The sequence below is a fragment of the Electrona antarctica genome (assembly GCF_951216825.1).
Source record: "Electrona antarctica genome assembly, chromosome: 10".
Lineage (NCBI taxonomy): Eukaryota > Metazoa > Chordata > Actinopteri > Myctophiformes > Myctophidae > Electrona > Electrona antarctica.
Window position 1 is genome coordinate 41,882,043 of NC_136791.1, and position 26,555 is coordinate 41,908,597.

Below are 26,555 nucleotides of genomic sequence, written 5' to 3' on the forward strand. Positions count from 1 at the left end.
GACAGTATCATGTCAGTATTATGGTCATTATCATGTCAGTATCATGTCAGTATTGTGGTCAGTATCATGTCAGTACCATGGCCATTATCATGGTCAGTATAATGGTCAGTATTGTGGACAGTATCATGTCAGTATTATGGTCATTATCATGTCAGTATCATGTCAGTATTGTGGTCAGTATCATGTCAGTACCATGGCCATTATCATGGTCAGTATAATGGTCAGTATCATGTCAGTATTGTGGTCAGTATCATGTCAGTATTATGGTCATTATCATGTCAGTATCATGATTTATGTCAGTATTTCCGAACGCGCCCATTATATCCTCTCCCACGCCGTCAGGTGTTCATTTATCTTCTTATTCATATTCTGTTGATACAAGCTTTGAGCTGAAAATAAATAAATATGACAATGCTGTATCTGTGTATCAGCTGCACAGTTCAGGAAAGTGTCTGTGGCATATTTAACTTTAACAAAATAGTTTTGACAGCTTAAATCCACGCGGCAGGCATTACTCCAAGTCTCGACACGCAGCAACAACAGCACCTGCATCCTCTGCCCCTTCACAATAATAAGTGCCTTCCCTTTGCCTCCCAATGCTGCACATTTTACCCAGGTTATTAAAAGGAAATAGGTCTAAGTTGTAACTTAACAGCATGAGAGAGAGGCCGCGTCAACTGTCACCGTAAACACAACAGACGGACAGACGACAAACCATCCGTCCGTCTGTAGTTGGCGCCCCCCAGTGGTTGGCGCCCTGGGCAATTGCCCACTATGCCCAGCGGCATTCGCCGGCTGGGGGCCGGGGTGCTAAATGTGGGACACAATCACAGCAACATATTAGTATGGCTATTCTAATGACGTGTCAATGTCACCGCTATAAATCTATTCATCATATACTCTGAAATACACTGTGTTAAGGCCTACTCATACTCGAGAACTACAACATGACGTCACGCCACGGTGGTCACCGCTCACACAAACACATCTCTTTAGTTTTTACTAACCACCTCATCACCTAAAACTGTGTATGAGTAGGATGAACAGGCCTTTAGTTTGTGTTCAATGCAAACCTGAATGTGGGGTTCATGTGTGTGTGTGTGTGTGTGTGTGTGTGTGTGTGTGTGTGTGTGTGTGTGTAGGGTGATCTACCTGCAGGTCAGCATGAATGAAGGCCTGTCTTACATCACCAGCTCTGTGCACATCACCACCACTGAATGTGTGAGTATGACGCACGCACGCACGCACGCACGCACGCACGCACACACGCACGCATTACTGCGTCCCCAGCAAAATGTCTTAACAATACGCCATCAATATCGCCATCTCACAAGTGTACAATACTCTGACTGTGACCCATGATGTGACCTGTGTTTCTTACTTTTATTTTTTATTTGTGTTTGTGATGATTTAAAAAAAGAAAAAAAATGGGTGACTGTGCAAAGATTTTCTTGTCAGATGTACTGCTTGGCTGTCCCCAATAAAAAACTATATATATATATATATATATATATATATATATATATATATATAAATCACACCCGTGTGAACTGAGTGGTGCAAGGTCTTATATAGCCTGATCAGCTGTGGTCTGACGTAATGTCAGTGACCATAGTAACCATGCTCATTTTTTTGGGTACCACGTACAGGTACACGGGTACAGACAAAGCTGGTTGTTGGAGTGGTTTGCACCACTCAAAAATAAGAAAAAACAATACGCCATCACAATGTACGAGCTTGTACATCTGCTATTTTTGTCATAATGTCTGTGTCATCTGATCTGAACTGAGCGTGTTCTTTCAAACTTCCTCCCTTGTTTGTTTGTTCTTTGTTCTTTATGTAGCCGCGTGTCTCCTCTTGTCCTCTCTGTCCCCTCTGGGGTCTCCTCTGTACTGTCTGTCCTAAGAGGAGACCGTGTCCTCTGTGTCCTCTCTGGGGTCTCCTCTGTACTGTCTGTCCTAAGAGGAGACCGTGAGTACCTTCTTCTCTTTTCTCTTCTTCCACTTTTTCTCACACTCTCACACTCACACTCACACTCACACTCACACTCACACTCACACTCACACTCACACTCACACTCACACTCTCACACTCTCACACTCTCACACTCTCACACTCTCACACTCTCTCTCTCACACACACACACACACACACACACACACACACACACACACACACACACACACACACACACACACACACACACACACACACACACACACACACACACACACACACACACACACACACAGAACGCCTTTGTCTTTTATCTGCACAGTTTTTACCCATCTTCCCCTCCCCCTGTCCACTGTGTTTTTTGTTTAATCTTTATCCCTATACGTGTGTGTGTGTGTGTGTGCGTGTGCGTGTGTGCACATAGTTCGATGGCACCATTGTGCTGATATCCCTGCTGGTACTGTTCGTGGTGTTGGCGCTGGTCCTCATGTGGTGGTTCTGGCCCCTGTGTTGCACTGTGGTAAGGCTCAGTGTTCTTACACTGTATATTGTGCTACTACTGCTGAACGACTCCTCTGTCATTTCGTGATAAATTAGTGTTTATCAAGGGGGGAAATGGAGGGGTGGGGGGGGGGGGGCAGTAGAGCACCCCACAGAGGGCGTTCTTCAGAGAACATCTGGATGGAGGGGGGGCTAGAAGTAATATTTTTGAAGGGGGCCTTGCTGAGGTGCGCTCTGTTTTTTTTAATTTTTTTTATGCCGGTTCATTCGAGTGCACATTAACCCATTTTGACCTAAAAAATAAAAGTCTTCTGAAAGAATATATATTCAAAGATTTGTGCCGCATTTTCACGATTTTTCAAAAATAGCAGACCTACAAGCTCATAGTGCGCCACTCGGTGGCGCGCTATGAGCTTGTAGATCTGCTATTTTTCAATAGCTAAATTATAACATAATATTTAAAACACCAAAAGGGGTTCCCGCCCAAAATGGGTTAACACATCATTGGACTTCTTTCCATTATCTAAGACTGTAAGTTCTAGGTTTTTGGACGAGAACAGTGATTTGTGAATGAAATGTGTTAAAGAAAGCAATAATGATAATATTAACCACTTCGACTTCGACTATAGTTGGCCCTATAGGCCTACTATACTTCATTGTACGACAAATACCGTACAAGTTCACAGCCTGACGCGACAAGGGGCGACATCTTTTGAGCTTGCAGATCAGTTAGTTTTGAAGAAAAAATACTTTGACATTTTAAGACAAATTCTGAAAATGCTGTGATTTTGTGAACTTGTTAAATTGTGCTTTCTTTGTTATTTTGTCCCTAATGTCCAGGTGATCAGAGAACCTCCGCCACCCCCTCCTCCAGAACCAGTAAGTCTCGCGCTACACAAGTCTCATACAGTTAACGTCATAATAATGCAATGAGACGAGTGGGTTGGTGTAACCCCCGTTGTCTCTGCGTCTCTCAGGAGTCTGACGATGAAGACGGGATGCCCAAGAAGAAGTGGCCCACAGTGGACGCATCCTACTACGGAGGAAGAGGAGTGGGCGGCATCAAGCGCATGGAGGTATGCACGCACGCACGCATACACCACGTCGACACGCACGCCTGACTTACCGAATTGAACATTTCTCGTTGACAATGACAATGGAGTTTGGGAGGGAGAGTATGGTGGGGGGAGAGAGAGAGAGAGAGAGAGAGAGAGAGAGAGAGAGAGAAAATAGGCCTACATAGAGACATTCTTTGCCACCATGCCAGTCATGAACCAATACACCCATCCTGTCACAACAGCTCACAACGAACCTCAGCAACCACAACACAACACAACACAACATTTGGAATTGACAACATCGTAATTAGGGATTTAGAGCAGGCTCTAGGGTCCAGCATTCACAGGAGAATGGACTCAGGGCTGAGAAGAAGCTGAGCTTGGGGGTCAGGGGTCATCACCATGGCTCATGTACCTTTGGAGCAGGTTGAGAGACACCATAAGCATACAGTACATATAGCCTACTTGTTGAGGGGCGCTAGCCCCTCCTATACAGGTTTAATGTTTGTTTTTAGTTAAACAAACATTAAAAACGCCATTGACAATGAAGGGACATTTACGTCAATACAAAAACATTAATGTTTGTTTTGTCTGTTAATTACGTCATAAAATATTTATATATAGCGTCCCTCACTTCACACGGGTGTGATTTTTAGTTTTATATCGGATAAATAATACATTTTAGGAAGGAAGCTGCGGAGACTTTGGATATGCCTGGACTAGGGTTTGCCGTGAAATAAATTGAGAGATCTAGATGTGCAATTCAGGTTGTAACACTTTGTTCAATATCACTTTCAATTAAACCATCATACAAGGATTTGGTGCAGTGACGTCCCAAACAAAAACATTGCACGGCGGACCCACTTCAACTAATGAACTAAAATGTTTATACGAATTGGCATGGCGGCCAAACAGTTCCAAGTACAAGCACTATTTAAGGGCATGATATAAGCAGGCTAAGTGAACTTCAATTTAATAACATCACATTCTTGACAGTAGCAGCACTGCTGTAGCCTACGGTACCTGTTAATGTTTGTTTGGGCAGCTGTTGTTGATGATGGTTTTACCAGCATGAGCCATCATGAGACTGATACCATGAACTACTCATCTAATTCCGTGGAGGTTAATAATGAATTGCATTTTATAGCGCTTTTCCAAGTGCTCAAAGCGCTTTACAATGGTTCATTCATTCATACATTGGGAGGTGAAGCGGCGAACAGTTGACGCCAGCGTCCTCACTTCCCACATTCACACACCAATGGTGGCAAGCTCACACCAACCGACTCATTGGAGGCAATGTAGGGTTCAGTGTCTTGCCCAAGGACACTTCGACATGTGGACAGGAGGAGGAGCCGGGATTTGAACCGCCGACCCAGGGATCATTGGACGACCTGCTCTACCTCCTGAGCCACAGTTCCATGTTCCATGTTTAGTGTACTTCCAAAGTGTGTACATTGTTTAACTCACAGATTCATGTTTTTTATATCGTACATTTGGGCTAAAAGCTTGTGTATCCAATATGTGGATCCATGTGGATTCGTGTTGGTTGGACTTGCTGGCATCATAACAAGTTGTCATGGCAGCTTGGCTACAACCAGAACTGACTTCCTCTTCCTCTTCAAAATAAGAGCCACTTGTAATGATTAGTCGACACTCATGGAATGTTGCTGTACATATAGAATATATTTCATACTTTGTTGTTGTTGTTGTTGTTTAGGTGCGGTGGGGTGAGAAGGGCTCCACTGAAGAGGGTGCTAAGCTGGACAAGCCCAAAAATGCCATCGTCAAGATGCCAGAACAGGAATTTGAGCCGTACGAACCCAAGCCTCGGAAACGCCCCCGCAGTGCGCCACAGCAGAGGAGGTGGTACACTCCTATCCAGGTAAGGGAAAAGGAAAGGGAGGAAGGGACATTTCTTTTACCGCTTCACCCAGCAGATGACTGCCGATGGCTCAGCTAAACCATGTCCGTGTTGCACGGCCACAATAGCCGCTCTACAAGCTCACAAGAAGCACGCCACGACACCATGTAGATCGGCCATGTTTTGGGCAAATGACACCGCGATTATGAAATGAAATGAGATGGCATCTTTATGTTTATATTTTGCTTTTGTTTGAGGCCTGCTGGTGAGTTTTTCTTTCTCTCCGTCCTGTCTCTCCCAGGGGAAGCTGGACGCGCTGTTGGCTCTGTTCCAGAGAGGATATGACCAGGTGTCGCTGATGAGACCTCAGCCTGGAGCCCAGGTGAGACCGCAGCCGCACGGAGGACTCTCTGTTTATTATTATAACGCACTGGTTCCCAAACACTGGGTCGGGACCAAGGTTGGGTCGCGGACCAATTTTTATGGGTCCCTTTTTTTCTTCTTTTTTTTTTACATTTTGTTTTTAATTTCAAAACATTTTCAAAAAACATTCCTAAAAAAGCAAAACATTTCATGAATTAAAAACAAACCAGTAATTCATGAAGAAATCAATACAAAATATAATAAATTCCATAAATAAGAAAACAAAATATCCCCCCAAAAAAAGAAAAGAAAAAGCGAAAGTAGCCCATCTACAGGGTCACAATGCGGCGGGAAGCGACGCTTTGTGAGCTTGTAGATCTGCTATTTTCACTAGTTTGGGTCCCAGGGAGACAATTTCTCTTTTGGATCACAGGCTAAAAAGTTTGGGAACCACTGTTCTAACTTCTAACGCATTCCTGCTTCATCACACAGCGTCAACAACCATTTCACTCACTGTGCTACAATCTGAGAACCCATCGTCAAAAAATAAAGAAAAACAGCGTCCACATTTCCTTTGAATGTCAACAGTCTGTCTCGAGAGACTATTGTTGCTATGATACGATCATACGACAGGCGTGTGCCTTATAGCCATAGGCTCTGCTGTCCCCCCACACACACCCTCCCTCTATTCAAACCACAACAAACAAGCATGTAACTGACACTACTTTACTGGCTTAGAACAGATAGTTCAATGTCTAAAGGAAAAAAAGACAAAAGAAAAACATAATAGAACTGAGTGGAGGGGAAAACAAGGGTGGCTAGAATGTGTGACAGAAGATTATGTAGAAAAAGAAACGGCACAGACTGCCGCCAAACTTTTTCAGTTAGCTATGGTAGAATTTGAACATGGAATCTCTATGTGGAGAGTCCGATAATTAGACCACTGACTACACCATCTCTCAGTCACTGAAGGCAGATATCGCTTAGAATTGTTGAAGCTTTTTTTGTATGTTGGCCTTCAGTTGGTAAATTTGACAAGCAATGATCCATAGAAGGACTGGGATTTGAACATAGAACCTGTGTGCTGAGAGTCTGTTTATCAGACCACTACACCAGGGGTTCTCAACGTTTTTGGCCGGGGACCCCCGGAAATGCTTTGGCAACGTCTCGGGACCCCCGCCCCGCCCCCTCCCGACCCCCAATATAAATTGACTGCTACAATAACCTTAACCCATTTTGGGCGGGAACCCCTTTTGGTGTTTTAAGCATTATGTTATAATTTAGCTATTGAAAAATAGCAGATCTACAAGCTCATAGCGCGCCACCGAGTGGCGCGCTACGAGCTTGTAGGTCTGCTATTTTTGAAAAATCGTGAAAATAAAATTTAAAAAAAAATATATATATATATATTTTTTTTTAAATAATTTGGGGACCCCCTAAAATAATTTGGCGACCCCCCGAGGGGTCGCGACCCACGGGTTGAGAACCCCTGCACTACACCATCACTCAGTCTTAGCAGATGTCTCTTATAGTACTCTTGAAATGTCTGAGACTCAACAGTCAGTTAGTTGACTTGACTGACATTATTCCCTTTTGAGGCTGTTTCTCTGTATCTCTGCAAGACTTCACTATACCAATACCAAACCCAAAAGATAACACAGAGACTTTTGACATTTGATTAAAATCATCAATGTAAAAGCTTCTTTAAAGGGATAGTTCAGAATTTTTGAAAATACTTTACTTGCCATTAATATAGTGGTTGCAACTGTATTAATTGATTGCCCAAGTCCCGTGGTGGGAGTTCTGCTCTGGTTTTGGTGAAATATTAAGTAGTTCCTGTCTTTTTGTGGGGGTCACTGGGGGTCATGCATTAAGTAAATGAATTAACTTTCGTTCGTCCCTCTATTGTGTCCATATCACTACGCCCAAAATAGTCCCATGTGATAGAGGGGTCAAAGTTGAACGAAGGTTGCTCTAATATTTTAGAAATAGGTCAACAATACAAATGATGTTAGTTTTGTGAATTAATTTACTTTTAATGCGTGACCCCAGTGACCCAATCAATTAATACAGTTGCAACCACTATATTAATGGCAAGTAAATGGTAAATGGTGCATTTATATAGCGCCTTTATCCAAGGCGCTTTACATAGATTGTGCATTACATTCACCCATTCACACACACATTCATACACCGATTGCGGCGGAAGCCATGCAAGGTACCAACCAGCACATCGGGAGCAATTTGGGGTTCAGTGTCTTGCCCAAGGACACTTTGACATGTAGACAGGAGGAGCCGGGATTCGAACCACTGACCCATGGATCATTGGACGACCTGCTCTACCTCCTGAGCCATTTTTCATAACCCATTTTGGGCGGGAACCCCTTTTGGTGTTTTAAACATTATGTTATAATTTAGCTATTGAAAAATAGCAGATCTACAAGCTCATAGCGCGCCACCGAGTGGCGCGCTACGAGCTTGTAGATCTGCTATTTTTGAAAAATCGTGAAAATATTTATTTCAGAAAACTGGGGGATTTAGAAGATTTTTTTTTTAAATGTTGAGGTCAGGCCTAAATGGGTTAAGTTAAAAAATTGTGAACTATCCCTTTATGTGCAAATCAGTTTACCAAAGCGCTGGACTGTCCCCGCACGAATAAAGACGCATTTTGTTCTTTCTCTCTTTATCTCACATAAAAGCAGCAGGTGTCAGTGAATAACATCGACACACACACACACACACACACACACACACACACACACACACACACACACACACACACACACACACACACACACACACACACACACACACACACACGAGTCAATGAGCCACTGATACTACTAGTCCTTCTGACAAAGCAGTCATTGTTACAACACAAGGACTACTGTACCCTTCCCTGAGCATGGGACCGTCCAGAATATTGGCCAGAGGGGGGTTTTCCGGTTCTCTGTTGAACACATAGTTCGCTACTCACTCACGTCTGTGATTGATGTAACATGAACAAAGTATTACCAATGCTGACATCAGCGTTTTCACAATCAAGCAGCTGTGCGTGAGTGCGTGCGCGCGCGTGCGTGTGTGTGTGTGTGTGTGTGTGTGCGTGCGTGCGTGCGTGCGTGCGTGTGTGTGTGTGAGATGGGAGAGAGAAGCTGGCACCATTATCTAAACCTTGACCTCGTGCGCGGCATCTCATAAAAACATAACGCATGTTTACATCATCACATTGGTCGCCATGGCGAAACATCTGCGCGGACGTAAATGGGTTCATTCTGTCTTTTCTTGGCCGAGACATTATCTGTCAGATTCATTACGTTACGACATATGACTGTATTATCGTTAACCCATTTTGGGCGGGAACCCCTTTTGGTGTTAGCATTATGTTATGCTTTAGCTATTGAAAAATAGCAGATCTACAAGCTCATAGCGCGCCACCGAGTGGCGCGCTACGAGCTTGTAGGTCTGCTATTTTTGAAAAATCGAAGAACGACTGACATAGAAACATAGCTTTTTCAGAAAACTGTCAGGATGTAGAAGACATTTTTAGAATCTGATCTCAGGTCAAAATGGGTTAATGTGGATTTGTTCATGGACGCGCACGTATGTTTCCGCTACTGTGTCTGGAGTCCTTTATTCAAAGGATTTTATATATTATTGCTGTCAGGCAGAAACCTCTTATCTCCATAATTTAATTTCATTAATTAATGCCCTACCTATATAGGGCCTACTAGATCATACTACAGTACAGCGTCACACACAAGCACCAAAAGTAGGAGATCTGCAAGCTGAAAACGTGGGGCGAATCGACACGCTTTGAGCTTGTTGATCTGCTACTTTTGCTATTTTTGAATTTTAATCCTGAAAAGTAACTGTTTTGCACATAATGTACGAGGTTTCCAAGTGACGATATCAATGTCTCATTTGATCTCCGTTCCATCTTTAGCCGGATTAGTAGTGATCTAGTGTCGAGCATCTAAAAGAATCTACAAGGGCCTGGGCCATGGCTCAGTGGTCCAGGCACCTTGGCTGGTAATCCAGTCTGGCAGTGTGCTGCGGGTTCGACTCCCGATCCCGACGGCCCTTACTGCATGTCTTCCCCCCATCTCTCTCTCCCCATTTCCTGTCAGCCTACTGTCTGTCCCTCCATAAAATATATAAAATAAAGGCGAAAGCCACAAAAAAACATTAAAAAAAATCTACAAGCTGTGCCGAGCATCAAAAAGAACACTTCTGCAAGCTTGTAGATCTGCTATTTTCAGCGCGCGACACTGGAGCGCAGCCCAAGTATAACTCAGGCTTGACCAGGGGTGGGCAACTGGCAGCCCGGGGGCCACATGCGGCCCCCACCATCACTTAATGTGGCCCTCAGGTTAATGTCAGAATACTGATATAATATTGGTTTCAGCTGTTACTATTCCACAACATGCAAACATGACCTGCTTTTATTACTTCAGTCTAAATTAGTAGCTCATTGCTTCAACCAAAGTATAATTAAAGGCATTTGAAATTCGAATGTAGCAAAAATAGCTGATCTACAAGCTCAAAACGCGTCGCGCTGCGACGCGTTTTGAGCTTGTAGATCGGCTATTTTTGCTACGACAGTAATATATGGCCCTAGGGAGTGAGTGTGGAAATATAGTGGCCCTCTCCATCGTCAAAGTTGCCCACCCCTGGGCTTGACGTTGCTCGGAGCAGGTGGATTTATCTCCGTCGAAGGAGGGGACACAACTTTCTTCCCCCAGTAGTCTTTGTCTTGACAGTGTCTCTGGGGACCGCGCTCACGGAGCCACGCAACACAATGACCCAACAAACCTCCTTCACGCGCCATTAACTGAGGAAAATAAAACTGCCCTTCTCATGAAGGAAATGAAGGGAACGCAAATCGACTTTTGTTTCGGTGGGGGAGATGGCTTGCACAGGCATCGGTAATGGCCATATCAGACATGAAAAGACCACAATGATTTCTCATTGTGCAACTGATCTGCACGGAGGTAACAATGCCAGGCTGCCGGATTCAGATATTCTAATGAGGACTTCCTCACAATAGCCATGTCAAAAAAGCGAGGAATGCTAAAAAGACATAATAAATTTGGCGCTGCATCGGTCCAGCGGTTTGAGAGATTAGCTCCGGACAGACAGACAGACAGACAGACAGACAGACACACAGACACACAGACAGACACACAGGCAGGCAGGCAGGCAGGCAGGCAGACAGGCAGACAGGCAGACAGGAAATCACAACACATGTTGCGAGATCTGCTATTTTTTATGAATTAAGTCTAACTTATTAGACTGCGTGTTTTTCGGTTACACCAATTGCCATTTTTGCCATCATTCAGAGAGACACAAATCTTCCATAGGCTAGTCTCCTATACAGACCTAGCACGCCGTAAAGGACACAGCCAGAGAGCAATAAAATATTATAGCCGGATGAAGAATTGCAACTAGATCACAGAAAGTATCATCAATTTTTATTTTATGCTCTGAATTATGTATTACAGATGACTCCCGCTCAGGGACAGCAGATGTAAACTAGCTTATATACTGCAATATATTTAGTGTGCCTTGTCCCTGTCTCATAAACAGACAAATGCATAAAATGCAAGAAGAAATTAATAACATGAATCAGATCTTAGTCTGGATTGTTAACGACGATGTGAAAATAGATGATCTACAAGCTCCTAACGTGTTGCATCGTGACACATTGTGAGCTTGTAGATCTGCTAATTTTGCTATAAAAATAAATGAAATCGAAACGATTGACGATTATTCAAAAATAATTGTGATTATCTCCAATAATTGTGATTATCTCCAATAATTGCGATTAGGCGATTATGTAATAATTGCGACAGGCCTACCTGGCACTGTGACAATATTTGAAAATCTGAAATAGCGTGCCAGGGTTAACCACTTAAACCGGTTGACTGGAGTCCCTCAGGGCTCTATACTGGTGTGTTTTCTGTTTTCTGTTACTGTGGGGAAAGCTTTTGCTGAAAATGCAATTCTCATGCAATTCTCAGAGAAACCGTTCCCCACAATAATGTAGTTTAGTCAGGTATTAAAGTGTGCATATAATATTTTATCTTGGCGTTCGGCTCTGCTAAATCTTTCTCCCTGCTCGGCACAATTAGACAGCCATCATTAAACATTAAGAGCAGGGAGATAGATATACAATAACAACCCCCCCATGGGGAACAGAAATAGCAGTGCTGGGGTGGCTGTGGGAGCAAACTTAGGAACGCAGGAAGAATGCAGTCTTAAGGTGAGCTTAAATACCCCGGGCCAATTGGTCAGCTGACTGCCACATCAGCGTGGGTCTTGCATGACACTGAATACACCCACATAGTAATGCAGTAATGCTGACTTAACTAACTCTGCAAGCTACGTATCATCTATAATGTAGTCAAGGAGCAGTTCAGGAACGTTCAGGAACACCCCTCTCTGTCCTCCGCCTGCATCATACGTCACACTGCCAAAATCCTTAGTATTCATTTAACTTAATTCATTTAATCTGTTGGTTTACAACTCCACCGAATCTGCAAATGGCCGTCAGCAGGAGAGCTGCCACTTTCTGCCACACTCAGAGTGTGTGTGTGTGTGTGTGTGTGTGTGTGTGTGTGTGTGTGTGTGTGTGTGTGTGTGTGTGTGTGTGTGTGTGAGTGTGACTGTGTGTGTGTGTGGCTGTAGTGCGTGTGTGTGGCTGTAGTGCGTGTGTCATCCCTCCAGAGCGAGCATCACATAAACAGATGGGGAGTTGAAAGGCCACGAGCCGCGTTGTGACAGAAGACATTCCCTCCTATTGTCCCCAGAGCTGATGCCCCCCCCCCCCGTCTGTCTGTCTGTCTGTCTGTCTGTCACACAGCACTAAACCATCACCACTCTCCTTAGCCGTCTCCCTCTCTCTCTATGTCTCTCTCTCTCTCAAGACTGACAGAAAAATGCTCATTTATCCTGATAGTTATGTATCTAATTCTGCTGCACTGTGACAGAGTGGGTACATGTACACTACACCTTCATTATGCCTCATTAACACTTGTAGCGGACCCAGCTGGCCATGAAAGGTTGAAGACTTAACTGATGATTTTGAAGTTTTTATTGGTAATCAACGTAGAACTGTACAAGAAACAGGCATAAAATGTATCATAAATCAGACAGTAATCAATAGACAACATATCAAAAATCTTAATATCAGCAACAAACATTACCATAAACCATAATTACATAACCAATAAAAGCCATACAGTGCATAGCTTAAATCTACCATATCAAAATGCAATATGAAAACCACAACAATAAACCTCAGACAATAAACCACAAGAATAAGACCCAGTCAGACCAAATAACCATTAAAGAAATTCACCTTGTCCCCTTTCCAGCTGGGTGCTAAAGTGGCGTGTGCTTCATTGCATGGCGTCCATTTGTTTCATAAAGTTTGGCCGTGAGTCCTTTCCTTAGGCCTTCCTTTCCATAAGCCTTGACCAAACATTCCTTAAACACAATTTGTGTACTGGTCCCATAGTGATGCCGTTTGTGCTCCTCTACCATTGAGGCTGTTTTAACTGTTGCCATCTGTAGCACCATGATGGGCGTCAGCAGCACCACAGGTGAACTTGATCAGCCTAATCAGTGCCCATTGATGTGCTTCTGAAGTTTAGACGGAAAACAAGTGAAGTAAAGGTCTGTGAGGCCTACATGGCAGGAAGCCCTTCAAAATAAAAGTTTCACCATCCCGGGGTCCGTTACAACACTTACAGTAGTTGCATGTCGGTGTGCGCATCCAACAACTTTAGTGTGTATTGCTGTGCTTGCCCTGTAAACACGCAAAGCAGGAACATGCGGCTTAATGGTAATACTATAGACCTATATGATCCCACAGGGGAAATTCAGTTTTCAGCTCCGCCTGGCTCAAGTGGTCAGACTTGAGCGTAACGTACAGAGGGGAGCTGTTATAGGGTCCTGCTCAGGGACACCTCCTTACAAAGACCGGGGATTTAAACCTGGGACCCTTCTGTTTCCCAGACAGCCTCGCATGGCATGCCTCGCATGGCATGCGCATGTAATGGGTCATTTTCTGTTGAGGATGACAAATGTCTCTGTACGTCTCTCCCTTCCGTATAGTTCTCCCCGTTTGTGTTGACTGCTGTGGTGCGCCAGCCAGTCTGCGTGTGTCTTCTTGTCAAAGAACAGAAAGAGAAGCGGTGCAGAGGGAGTCCCCCGAAATATATATATATTATATATAGGGGGTTAATAATAAACAAAGTGCCAGGAGGGTGAGAGATGCAAACAGTGCGGCCACTAGAGCTGCAGCGGCACATTGTGTGGAGAGAGAAACCATGACAAGTGGCTGCTGACCTGCATCACATCATCATGGCGTCACGTCAGCACTACAACGTGGCTTCAGTACTCGTGTGCAGACAGCTTTAGTCTGAGATCTCCACCTATACTGGTACGTCTGGTGACGTCGTGTAAGGCCTCACTCACACTGTTGCAACATGCATACAACATTTGTCTTGTGTCTTGTCCGTGTTTAATGGCCGCCCCCAATGCATTTCCAATGGAAGTCACATGGTTTTGCAATACATTGGTTCTGCACTGCAGTTACTTTTTTTAAATCTTAGTTTTTTTTAAATGGTTTGCAGTTTTAGCCTCTACATTGAATGTAGAGGAATGTAGATATCACCACCAGACACATTGGTATTTGTGGAGGCGAAGTATTCACTACTCAGATGGTCTGGCTGTGTGAGACTCATTTAGCTGCAGATGTTGTTGTATGTTTATTGTTTATCTCTCCCCTGCCTGTCTGTTGATGCTCTCTTCCAGCATGTAATTTAATTCAAATAAGCTTTATCGGCATGAGTAAACACATACATTTACATCGCCGAAGCAAGTGTCAAAAAAAAATGGTGAAAGTCAAAGTATGTACATTTGGAGAAATACAGCATTTGCAAAAAAAAAAAGAAAAAAGAAAAGAAAAAAAACCCTGGTGAAAGTATGTACATTTGGAGGGATGCAGCATTGTGTAAAGTAAACAGCGCTCTCTCTCTCTCTGTTATTCATGGGCTTGTTGTGTCTTCATCCAGGCCATATGTGTGGTGGTGGAGGCCTGCTTGCAGTCGGCCTCGTATTCATGAGGCTGTGCTGTCATTGTGTCCATATGTTCCCTCCGGTGTTCACTGCCGTGGCTCTGCTGCTCACAAACTGGGCCTTTTCACTGCGGCCCACCGACACAGCTGGAGCGACCCCCACCTCCAGCCAAGCAATCAATTACACACGCACACGCGCGCGCACACACACACACACACGCACGCACGCACGCACGCACGCACGCACGCACACACGCACGCACGCACGCACGCACGCACACACACACACACACACACACACACACACACACACACACGATGAATGGGCCCTCCTCAGTCACAAAACCCTAGCTGCTGCCTGGCCCCCTCTTATTATTATGGCCCCTGTGTGACTTTAGGGCCTCTGGGTTTAATAAGGTGTTAAATCAGACCACCAAGGGTCTAACCCTCCATTCTACACACTGACTGAGCGCAGCTACCACTTTTGTGTACGTTTTGAATGTGTGTGTGTGTGTGTGTGTGTGTGTGTGTGGGGGGGGGGTCTAGAGGGAACAGAGAGGGTGCAGAGAGAAGAACACTATATCAATGAGGACAATAAGAGAAGAGAACCATTTTCCCCTGACTTGTAAATTATGTTAAAAGCTGCGAGGCCCCCCTAGACCATTGTGTGTGTGTGTGTGTGTGTGTGTGTGTGTGTGTGTGTGTGTGTGCACGTGCGTGCGTGCGTGGGTGTGTGTGTGTGTGTGTGTGTGTGTGTGTGTGTGTGTGTGTGTGTGTGCTCTAAAACCAGCCTTTACATTCCAGCCACAATAAGACACATAAACCACTTTGTGTTGTGCATCAAGAGAGACAGAATGGACGAGGCTCCTATAGGAGAATGCTAACATGTGTACCGTCGCAGTCGGAGAGCACAAACCTCCTATCTCCATTATATTATATCGTATTGTATGTTTCTTGGTACATCAACGCCCTGCTAGATCACACTACAGCGACAGACAAAAGTCTCGCCTGAAAAAGTAGATCTGCTGTTTTTTGCCGTTTTTGAACTTGAATCCTGAAAAGTACGTTTTGGACATAATGAGGTTTCCACTCGACAGAGACCATAAGTGATTGTGTACGTGTGTGTGAACGGCGTGTACGTGTGTGTGTGCACGTCGTGTACATGTGTGTGCGCACGTGTGCGTGCGTGAGATAACGTTGTCCCAGTTGGCTATAGCAGCACGATGACCATTGTGGTGCAGGTGTGGACCTTAACACAGAAACGGCTCTGTGTGACTTGTTGGTACACACAGGCCTCTGTCATCAGAGCTGGGCACGTTGCCACACCATCCACTTTGGCTGGTGCTTCTAAAGAAGCTCTCTCTCGCATGTGCACGCACACGCACGTGCACACGCACACACGCACACACACACACACACACACACACACACACACCCACACACACAGATACATAACGTTAGCATCGTCCTGCGTTCTGAAGCCTGATTATGGTTTCATGCCGATAGCGTGTTGGTGTTGTGTGGCAGTGTCGCGTTGCTGGCTTCTTACACTCAAATTAGCCGATCTACACATGAACAAAGCGGTGCGTTGTGAGGTGTTGCGAGCTTGTAGAACTGCTATTAAACGGATCTTAATATGTATGGCCTCGTAACTCTGTGTGTGTGTGTGTGTGTTTGTTTCAGGGTCGCTGCATACAGTTCCAAAGGGTGAAAGCGGAGGGGTCCACGGCGGCCCGGCCCGGCCCTCTCTCCCACGGCTCCCCCCCTCCCCCTCCCCTCCATCCCTCCCCTCCTCCTCCTCCTCCAGAACATCAACCACTGGTGCAGACCCCCTCCTCCTCCTCCTCCTCGGTCCCCCGGTCCAAGCCCCCTTCCAGAGGCCCCCGGACCACACCGCCCCCTCGAGCACCCCCGCCCGTGGCCCGCCCCCTTCCCCCTGGTCCGCCCCCGACCCGCACACCCCCGGGGGGACCCCCGGGACCCCCTCCGTCTCGACCCCCACCCAGACTCTGATGAGAGAGAGGAGAATAAGAAAAGGAAGAGAGGGTGTCTGAAAGGGGCCAAAATGTCAATTCTTAACAACTGTCCCCCCACCCCACCCCACCCCACCCCTCCCCCCCCCCCCCCCCCCCAAAAAAAAAGAATCTCCTGAAACAAGCCAGGAGCTGTTATTATGACTTGTTGAAGCTCTGTGCCTTGTTGCTGGACAGCAAAAAAGAAAAAAGAAAAAGAAAAAAAAATAAAAAATGAAAAGAAAATATATATTTAAATGTAATATCTAAATCAGCTACTGAGTTTTATCCGGAAAAGAACATTTTGAGTTTTTTGGCACATGTCATTGCCAGCGCTTGTTTTTGGTTCACATGATAACCTCTTCCATCCACCGCACTTTAATTGCACGAGGCTCACATCATGGGACTGTGATTTTAAAAAGTCATGGATTTGGTTGTAAAACCTTCCACATGCACCAGTGGTGATGAGTGAACCGAAATGAGCGCTCCCCATTCCCCCCCAACACATTCAGCATGGCAATGACACTGACATAGGCTACATTCCGCTGTTTTTACAAAACGTTATGACAAGAGCCAAGCATGTACAGCATGCTATAATAGTGTTGTTGGTGAATTCTTCCTGCAAGAAATGTCAGTGTAAATGTGTAAGGAAAAAGTCACGTGTCAGCGGCGTGTTGTAGAGTAGATGAAAGCTGCAGCTGTGATGTGTCGCGTCTGAGTAATACTGAGTCATGCTTGCCATGTTTTTATTTTAGATTTTCAAGTGCTTGACAATGGTAAATGAGAATGTGATGATTAAGACGGGGGAGGTTTTGAGATAATGGATGGTCATTTCAATGTTTCGAGGGTACTGCAATGTGAGTTAGTATGTGAGAGAGGCTGTGCTGGATGCTACAGTAGAGATCAAACTAAGGGACGTCGACCAAAGTAGCCGCTTCCCTCTTGTTCAGTGTTTCACAGTAAAATGTGTTAAATAATACATTTTTAACTCTACAAATGCTATCTGGGAACCCATCAGCCAAAAAAAAGGGGGGGAAAAACAGTGCCCTCTGCTATTTGTTTCCTTCAAATCGGTGCTTGAGAGATTAATACAAATGTAACCAGTCCATTTGGTTACTGTACTCTCTCAGTTTAACACGGAGGATTTTACTGTGTAGGAAATATAGGAACAGACACAAATCATGCTCAACTGTAGTGTTAAAAATACAGTATCACAACTGCGGGGCAGTTTTTCATATTTAATTTATTTAATACCGGCCCAATTCGCTTTCAATTTCTGTTCAGTCAAATGCCTGACTTCTATTCCTAATGTTTTGGTAGCTCAGTGATTAGAGAGGGACATAGTTACATGTATAATGGGTGGAGGCAAGTTAACCACATAAACCCTATTCAGGGGCAAAGATAGTCAATCTATGAGCTCAACATGTCGCTATTGTAAAGGGAAATGCTAGCAAACTAGTATAGAGCCCTGGGGGACCCCAGATAGCTAACGTACAAAAGGTTTTAAGTGGTTGCTTGCTACTTATTTGTGGGTTTCCTTTTTTGTTTTTACTTTTTAAAAGTACGATATTTTAAGAGTTGTATTGTTGGGGGTTCTCCCGTACAGGCTATTTACTGACTGAAATGATCATTTGCATTATTTCTATATTAAGTCTATTGCGTCTCTGTTTTCATTAAAAAAAGATTTTATACTGTAAACTGTGAGGATTAATCTATAGGATCTAAGAATGCAGAAAAGAGTTATTTGGTGGTTCTTCGCAGTGGGCGGGAACCCCTTTTGGTGTTAGCATTATGTTATGCTTTAGCTATTGAAAAATAGCAGATCTACAAGCTCATAGCGCGCCACCGAGTGGCGCGCTATGAGCTTGTAGGTCTGCTATTTTTGAAAAATCAAAGAACGACTGACATAGAAACATAGCTTTTTCGGAGAACTGTCAGGATGTAGAAGACATTTTTAGAATCTGATCTCAGGTCAAAATGGGTTATAATAATGGTTCTCAAACCTTTTTGATGTCAAGGACCTCCCAAATAAATAGGCCTATGCATGTGGTCACGGACCCCCATCTGAAATATGTTTGTGCCAGGGACCCCCACACGATTTGTGTTGCTAAAATCTTTCTAAAATATTATATATTGTTTTGATAAAACGTTTCTATACTTTTTGATTAAAAGACACACAATCCCAGGGTGTGGTTGCAACTTCTCCAGGTTGATTCATACCAGGGGTTGTGTTGCTTGTCTACTCCCAACACATACAGTATTCTTCCGCTTGTTGTGGGCACCTCTAATGGTTGTAAATAGCATCATTTGATGGGTGCTACATATACATATTTAAATACATGCTATATAGCACCAAGAGGTTCCACCAAAGAACCACTCGGTGCTTTCTAGCACCTTTTTGGTTCAGGGTCTACTCTATATAGCATCTTTATATTACAGAACACAAGCAGTTGTATGATTCATGTCTCTATAAATTGAATAGTTTCCCCCCATACAATGTCATCTGTGAAGAACTCTTACAAAGTCATAGAACTGCAGTTCTGCTGCCAAGCACAGCGTCGATGCAACAGAGAAACCAAATGACACATTTATTGGCTGTTGTATAATATTATGGGATGCAACATTGGTGATGTAATGTTTTCACTTTAATAGATCTTCTTTAATCAGTCTAATTACTCTTCAGCTGCTGTCCGGATGTGAATAATCTAGACATGACTTTTAAGAGATTGCCTGCATTATAAATCCTGAGTTGCAAACTTAATTGGCGCATTTAGCTGGTGTTAAAAGTTGTATGGAGCTATAGCAGCGCATCATTCATAACACGACGGTCTACAGTGCAATGGCGGCAGGTCTGGGAATGTTCCACGACAGACCAGGAGCACATCTGCTCTCCTCTTCAGAACAGACCGTCTCTGACAGAGAACTTAGTCACACAGGACGTCCGATAAAGGTGGTCAGTGTGTGGTCATGTGATTCATTGTGTAAGCAATCCATAACGGGAAATTTCGATCTCATGGATCTGCTATTCTTTGATGATCAAGTAGGCCATTCGTTCCAAAAAACTAAATATTAAAATATTGAGAAAAGAGGGTTCTGCCCAACAGCAAGGGCATACAAACAGAAATAGAAAATGAAAATATCAGATCTACAAACTCACAACTCACTTTGAAGGTTGTTGTGCTGTGAGCTTGTATTTTCACTATGCGTTGTACAATAAAGTATACAGGGCATACAGGGGAATGAAACCTAGGCTGATTTTGTTTTGTTTTCCAGTTTGAATTAATAGTTAGTAAGCAGTGCAACTAATAAAAAAAAATATATGAGTACGTTAGATTTAGATGTGCCACTATTAATTTGATTAGCTGCTACATTCCTTACATTACAGTGTAATATATAAGATCAGTCTTATGTAGCAGTTTATTTTTTTTACATGTAGTTTTTAAGCTGAACCAGGAAACAAACTACAAAATGAAACAAAGGTTTTCATCATCCCCATTCGTATTACACTTTCAGAAAAACACGTCAAGACAATAACACCTGAACTATTGTTTATTGCCTGTATTTCCCTAACAAATACTGCACCATCCTGCAGGATAATTGTCTTGAATCCACTCAAGAGACCTATGAAGCGTTTGATCCGGCAGTCTATAGTGTCATCTAGTGGTCAAACAGAGCAATAACATGAGCGCACACGGTATCATAATAGTCTATACACTTTGACCAAGATACATAAATACATATTCACGTTAAACAGACGGTTAAGTACCATCCACAGAGTGTATACATTGACCGACACTGATTCGACAAGCGTGTTCAATTTACGTTCACGCGGTCATCTGTCAATATCTTTGCAGGTTTGGTGACATTCAACAGGGTCACTGGCAAATATTTGCTAACTTCGTTCCACGCAGTCAAGATGTTACTTTGTCCATTTTCACCTGTAGACAAGACACGTAATGTCTCTCTCACACACACAAACACACACACGCCAATACACTCTTCCAGGGCGTACTTGTATGTTTACATTTCAGAATGTTCATGAGCAGTTTGATCACGCCATCACACACAATGAATCCAGAGTCCACGAGACGTCTTGTGCTCCTCAGGGTCTCCTCTTGTTCCTCTGCACCTTCTTCCCGGAGCGCGCCCCCTTCTGGGCGCCCCTCACCATGCCCTTGAACTGCCCCTGCAGCTTGGCTCGTTTCCTACGCACGCGCACAGGAAAGAATGAGCTCTCTATAGCAGTGGTTCTCAAACCTTTTCATGTCAAGGACTCCCATATTGACACTTATATGCCAGGGACCCCCCATGAGAGAAGTTTTTACAGATCTTGCACAGACTTTGCAGTCATTCTCAACCATTTTGATTTCAAGGACCCCCAGTTTGACATGCATTAGGTTACGGGCCTGTTTGGTTCCATTTGTACAGTTACAGATCTATCATTCACCATCTCAAGGACCCCTGGGGGTCCCCGGACACCACTTTGAGAACCAATGCTCTATAGCCGATCTACAAGCAACACTCGTGCGACACTCTTATATGAGTATTGCATACATTTTTGAAAAGCCATACAAAGTTGAAATGGAGGACAGCAACGTCACCATACCTGCGGTTGAGCTGCTCCTTCTTCAGAGGGATGTATGCGTACGGGTCGACCCGGCCGCTCATCTTTACATCTCCCTTCCCCTTCTGAAAGACACCCAAGGAAAGAACACACTTAAAACTGCAACGTGTCATTTAAGGTAATTGGAGTGACAAATAAAATCTGAGGTGGTACTTGGTGTAAAAAGGTTGAGAACCACTGTACTAGAGCATGTCTGAAATAAGTGTCAGTGCTGAAATCGACATGTAAAAATGAAATGAATGCTTAAAACATGTAGCTAGGTGTAATGTTAGAGACCACAGAAGTGAACCTTTCAAGCCTGTTTTCTCAACTCGCTGTTTCTCTGCAAGACATTACTCTAAAAGCCATATCTCCAAAACTGGTGGGTCCAACTGAACAATCAATATGTCAATTTGAAGCTATGATTCCCTGCTTTCATATGACATGGGAAAAAAAGAAAATTCAAAAGAAATCCAATGGCAGTCCCTCAGTCAAATTTAGTCACAAATAGACAATCTACAAGCTCAAGTGAGCTTCTAGATCTGCCATTTGAGCTATTTTTGAAACGTTTGAAAGAAATAATGGGTTTTATCATCACAATACCATATTCTGGTCTATAAGAAGTATGATATTTGATTTTGTCCATATTGCCCAGCCCCATTGTGTGTGTGTGTGTGTCACCTTAGACTTGTAATCTGCTCCAGAGTCTCGGCCTCCCAGCTTTCTGTGGATGCCCTTGCCTCCCGCTGAGTAAAGACAGGACACCATGAGGACAACTGACACACCATCACTTTACAGAGTAACATTTTGTAGCTTTCTTTAAGTATCCATCATACCCGAATATTTAGGCTGAGGTTCAACATCCATGTCGTCATCAAAGTCGCCATCTTTGAACTTCCTCTTCTGGATTTTTTTCTGAGGGGATTCAAAAAAAAGAAAAAAGGTGTGGAACAAAAGGCGGAGTAATATTTATATCATATTATTTATGAGCACCATTAAAAAGTCTTAATATGAGTTGCAAGTCAATACGATCAAAGTACTCACACTCTTGACCCCGGCCTCGCCCAGGATGTCATTCAACTCTGCCTCGTCATCTGTGGAGGGTACAGTCAATGTCACACAGCTGCACTACATTAAAGCAAAAACACATCTAACGACTGAAAGCTTTGTTAGGCCAAGTCCCGATCTGTGATTTGTGTAATTAAAACAATTGCCTAAATTGACAATGTGTATAAAATTGGTTGTCCCGATCCGATCACGTGATCGTAAATCGGGGCCTATCAAGTCATTTTCAAATGATCAGAATCGGATCGGGAGCAAAAAAAAACATCCCTAATTATAATTACTAGACTGGTGCCCGGCTATAGAGCTCAGAGTCTGTAACGATGGAAGTTGGAGATCCATGCCCCACCCGGCTATGCAATACCCGTTGTACCCGTGTCTGAGTACCCGTTCAAGCCATCTGTCTGTGTCCCTTTTATGCCCATATATGGAGATTTCTGTATCTGTCTCTCGGTGTCCCTTTATTCCTATATATGGAGTTCTGTCAGGCATGCCCAAATTTGGAGTGTTGTGCCAGCTCCAGAGCCCGGGCAGAAGCCTTTGTGGCGGTGCTGGACAACCGTGGGTCCGGCCGTCTCGACACCGGGCACTGCACTCCCTGCGGGGGTGTGGAACGCGTGTGTCGAATTTGAAGTCGGTGGGGCGAACGGTTCTCCAGTTACGTGCATTACAGCCGTACATACACACGTACGTACCTACAGAGAGACGTGGTGCATTTATAGATTTAAACTGGGCTTTTATGAAATATCCCAGATTCTCAGTAGAAGATACTTCTGAACATGCATTCCAATGCTGGTTTGACGGACTCAAAAACATTCTTTAATCTTAAAACAAACGTATGTTGTGAGCTTGTAGACTGGCTATTTTGGGTGTGCCACATGCTAGTAGAGGGTCAATTTATCCAAGTCCATTTTGTGAACAGCCATGATTCTAGGTCAGGAATCAAGACTGTTTTCTTTACTCTCTTCATTATTGGCTTTTCTCCTTATGGTCAGTAGAAAAAGACTGACGGCTGGCAGCCTACCGTCATCCTCAGATTCCTCACCTTTATTCTTGTCATCCTCGTCGTCTTCTGTGATGATCAGCTTTCCGTCTGATGACATCTTGAAGCCATGCTGGACTTTGGCGCTCTTCTTCCCTACCGGGTTGGTGGCTGAGAACACCATAATCACGTTAACAATCACATGACCTCTGTTCATTGTAGTGCAATGCTCAACCTCGGCAGATCAAACAACACTAAAAACCTCAGTGTTCATTTAGAGTCCAGATAAAACATTGTCTAACTTAAGCATCATGACACATCTCAGAGCGAAACGCAGAATCCAGAACTCCTTTAGCTCCATCTAGTGTTAGCATGCTCACGCTGCCGATATGCCGCCCGTCTGCTGCCACTCTACGGAGCATCTACGTTTATAAACGTGGATGGAACACAAATAATTAAAAGTTGAACATTGATTGATGGGCTCATGGGTGGATGTCCTTATTGGTTGAAATTGGACGGTTCAAGCACATGCCATATTTTATTTGACCACAATAACACATACATTTGATTTTGACTTGAATACAAAGAAATCGCCTTTTTTCTTCCCATCTTCCATATATTGTATGACTGGCATTTGAACTATGATTTGAACTACGGAGAGAGAAGGCAAAAAAATGACCTGGATAAATTTTTACACTCTCCTGGGTGTATAGGAGTGAAAATAAAGTACTTTGAAGTTGAAATGACGTTGATAAACCTTGAGAGATGTCCTTACCCAGAACTCTGTGGGCCGACTTGGGGTCCAGGAAGTTGAGCGGTTCGTCGGCCTCTCCTTCTTTCAGCCAGGCCTGGCCCTTGGGCTGTTTGCTTGCCTTCTTCTTGCCCTTTTTCACCTTCCCTTCATCATCCGACATGTCACTGTCCGAGTCTGCCAGGATGTCCTCGATGCTGACCAAGAGAGGGACAAAGGAATTGACCGTATGCACGTGGCAAACTGATATGCATCGATATGCATTTGACTGCCCCCCCATCAGAAAATATATTGTGCCAGGGACAACTATACAGGCATGCAAACAGGCCCAAGGTGAAAAAGGTGACAGTGTGCGGGGCACGGCGCTGTGCCGCGGGCGAAGCGTTTATCGGTACTAAACCCACTTTGGATCTACAAGCTATGAGCTTGTAGATCTGCTATTTTTCAATAGCTAAAGCATAACATAATGCTTACACCAAAAGGGGTTCCCGCCCAAAATGGGAGTCACTGTAAAAGTGAAATAAATCAATATTGAGCAACTGTGGCCCATTTCTTGACTAAAACGTTAGCAGTCTCTTACGCAGGGGGGGTAGACGTCACTATGACAACTAGCTACAATAACAGGGTCCTACGTTTGCCATCATTTAAATGCAGAACCAATTTACAAGCATCTACAACACTTCCCATAGCAAAGCATTGTAACCTTATAGATCGGTAACTTTCGAATAGCCAAAAAAATGTAATGGGAGTTTTAACCCATTCTGGGCGGGAACCCCTTTTGGTGTTTCAAGCATTTGGTTATACTTTAGCTATTGAAAAATAGCAGATCTACAAGCTCATAGCGCGGCATCGAGTGCCGCGCTACGAGCTTGTATGTCTGCTATTTTTGAAAAAACGTGAAAATGTGACACAAATCTTTGAATATATATTCTTTCAGAGCGAACGGTTTTTGAGTGGTGCAATCACTCCAAGGAACAGCAATGTCCGTGTTCAACCGTGTTTGTGTGTGTTCAACCGTGTTTGTGTGTGACTATGAGCACCAGTACCAATGAGTACCAAAAGTGTCGCTGTTGTGCCAGAAACAGAGAGAGAGAGATAGTGCCTCACTGTTGCCTGCTAATGAGAGAGAGAGAGGGGGGGGGGGGGGGGGGGGGATTTGCACCACTCAGTTCACACAGGTGTGATTTTAACTCAAATCTTTGCTACTGGGAGGTCCCTGGAACTACATATTTTCAGATGGGGGTCGGCGGCCAATTACATGTAACTTTTGGGGTCCTTGACATGAAATATGAACTTATTGAGCACCACTGACAGATTGAGCACCACTGACAGAAACATAGGTATTTCAGAAAACTGTCACGATATAGAAGACGTTAGGCCTAAATGGGTCAACTATTCCTCATTCAGGACCACGGCTTCAGGCAAGGCACAGTGTCCTAACCTCTGGGCCTTAGCGTTGGGCATGTCATTGTCCTGGTCGCTCTCCGAGTCGTCCTGCTGCTCAGACGCCTGCCTCTGTCTCTTGGTGCGAGACTCGTCCTTTCGGATGTTCACCAGCACCTTGTGGTGCTCTGCAGGCAGCATGCTCTTCACCAGCTCAAATCTACATCACACAAAATACACATTGCGTGGCTCAATCTCCAAATTCAGTAGCGCATGGCAGCCTTTTCTATCTCATGTTGACCGTCTTACACTTGTGCCCCCGATTGAACCTGAATAGCTGTCGCCTGACTAGCCAACCTGTCTTGTCTGGATGATGTTTGTGACCATGAACTGCTTTGTACATTGACTATATTGGAGTGTTTTTTTTGTTTTTATATATATATATATATATATATATATATATATATATATATATATATGTTTTGTTTTGAATGTTCTTTGGTTGTCTTGATTTGGAATTTGTGTGTTGTTTGTGTTTAAGTTTTTTTGTATTTGTTACTCTGTTTGTATTTCTCAATTTACTTCTATATTTGTAAAAAACAAAAAATTAATAAACAGAACATAAAAAAAAAAAAGAATCTACATCACACACACAAACGTAGTGTACACGCATACACACACAGGGCTGTCACCATCCCGAGATTATACTCGACTAATTGTCATGAATAATAACGTTCAGTTCTCTCAACCTCACCAACTCGAAAAGGCTGCTCTCTACATGACTATATGCAGCAAACACCATGTTTCACATTTTAAACGTCAGCTATTTGAAAATAGCAAATCTACAAGCTCACAATGTGACGTGTTGCGAGTTTGTAGATCTACACTTTTCTAATGTTTTTGACTGGTTAGTCAAACATTCCTATTACCATCAGTTGAC

The 26,555-nt window shown here is 43.8% G+C and overlaps 2 protein-coding genes and 1 long non-coding RNA gene across 4 annotated transcripts in view; 1 reads left to right on the plus strand and 2 right to left on the minus strand.

Moving 5' to 3' along the window:
- The window catches only part of antxr1d (ANTXR cell adhesion molecule 1d), a 50,996-nt gene extending 34,090 nt beyond the window's left edge, over positions 1-16,906 (plus strand). Inside the window, exons 12-18 of the mRNA XM_079513202.1 lie at positions 1,143-1,221; positions 2,381-2,476; positions 3,298-3,336; positions 3,435-3,533; positions 5,233-5,397; positions 5,678-5,758; positions 16,506-16,906. Of these exons, the coding sequence (XP_079369328.1) occupies positions 1,143-1,221; positions 2,381-2,476; positions 3,298-3,336; positions 3,435-3,533; positions 5,233-5,397; positions 5,678-5,758; positions 16,506-16,835 (889 nt within the window). The 3' untranslated portion in view covers positions 16,836-16,906. The remainder of the gene's footprint in view (positions 1-1,142; positions 1,222-2,380; positions 2,477-3,297; positions 3,337-3,434; positions 3,534-5,232; positions 5,398-5,677; positions 5,759-16,505) is intronic.
- Positions 16,907-17,188: 282 nt separating this feature from the next.
- LOC306931025 lies at positions 17,189-18,562 on the minus strand. Its single transcript, XR_013790953.1, has 2 exons — positions 18,210-18,562; positions 17,189-18,110 (listed from the first exon to the last, which is right to left on the minus strand). It is a non-coding gene; the product is annotated as an uncharacterized lncRNA (long non-coding RNA).
- Positions 18,563-20,368: 1,806 nt separating this feature from the next.
- Positions 20,369-26,555, minus strand: part of rrp12 (ribosomal RNA processing 12 homolog) — a 29,992-nt gene continuing 23,805 nt past the window's right edge. Inside the window, exons 27-35 of one of the 2 annotated variants that reach the window (XR_013790940.1) lie at positions 25,674-25,835; positions 24,257-24,429; positions 23,545-23,652; positions 22,482-22,531; positions 22,274-22,352; positions 22,119-22,183; positions 21,441-21,523; positions 20,832-21,039; positions 20,369-20,772 (exon numbers count right to left, since the gene is read on the minus strand). Coding sequence is in view for 1 of the 2 variants with exons in the window: in XM_079512068.1 (XP_079368194.1) it covers positions 20,937-21,039; positions 21,441-21,523; positions 22,119-22,183; positions 22,274-22,352; positions 22,482-22,531; positions 23,545-23,652; positions 24,257-24,429; positions 25,674-25,835 (823 nt within the window). In the remaining variant the exon portion in view is untranslated. Of the gene's footprint in view, positions 21,040-21,440; positions 21,524-22,118; positions 22,184-22,273; positions 22,353-22,481; positions 22,532-23,544; positions 23,653-24,256; positions 24,430-25,673; positions 25,836-26,555 lie in introns of both variants that reach the window. The other variant, XM_079512068.1, reaches the window with a different exon arrangement.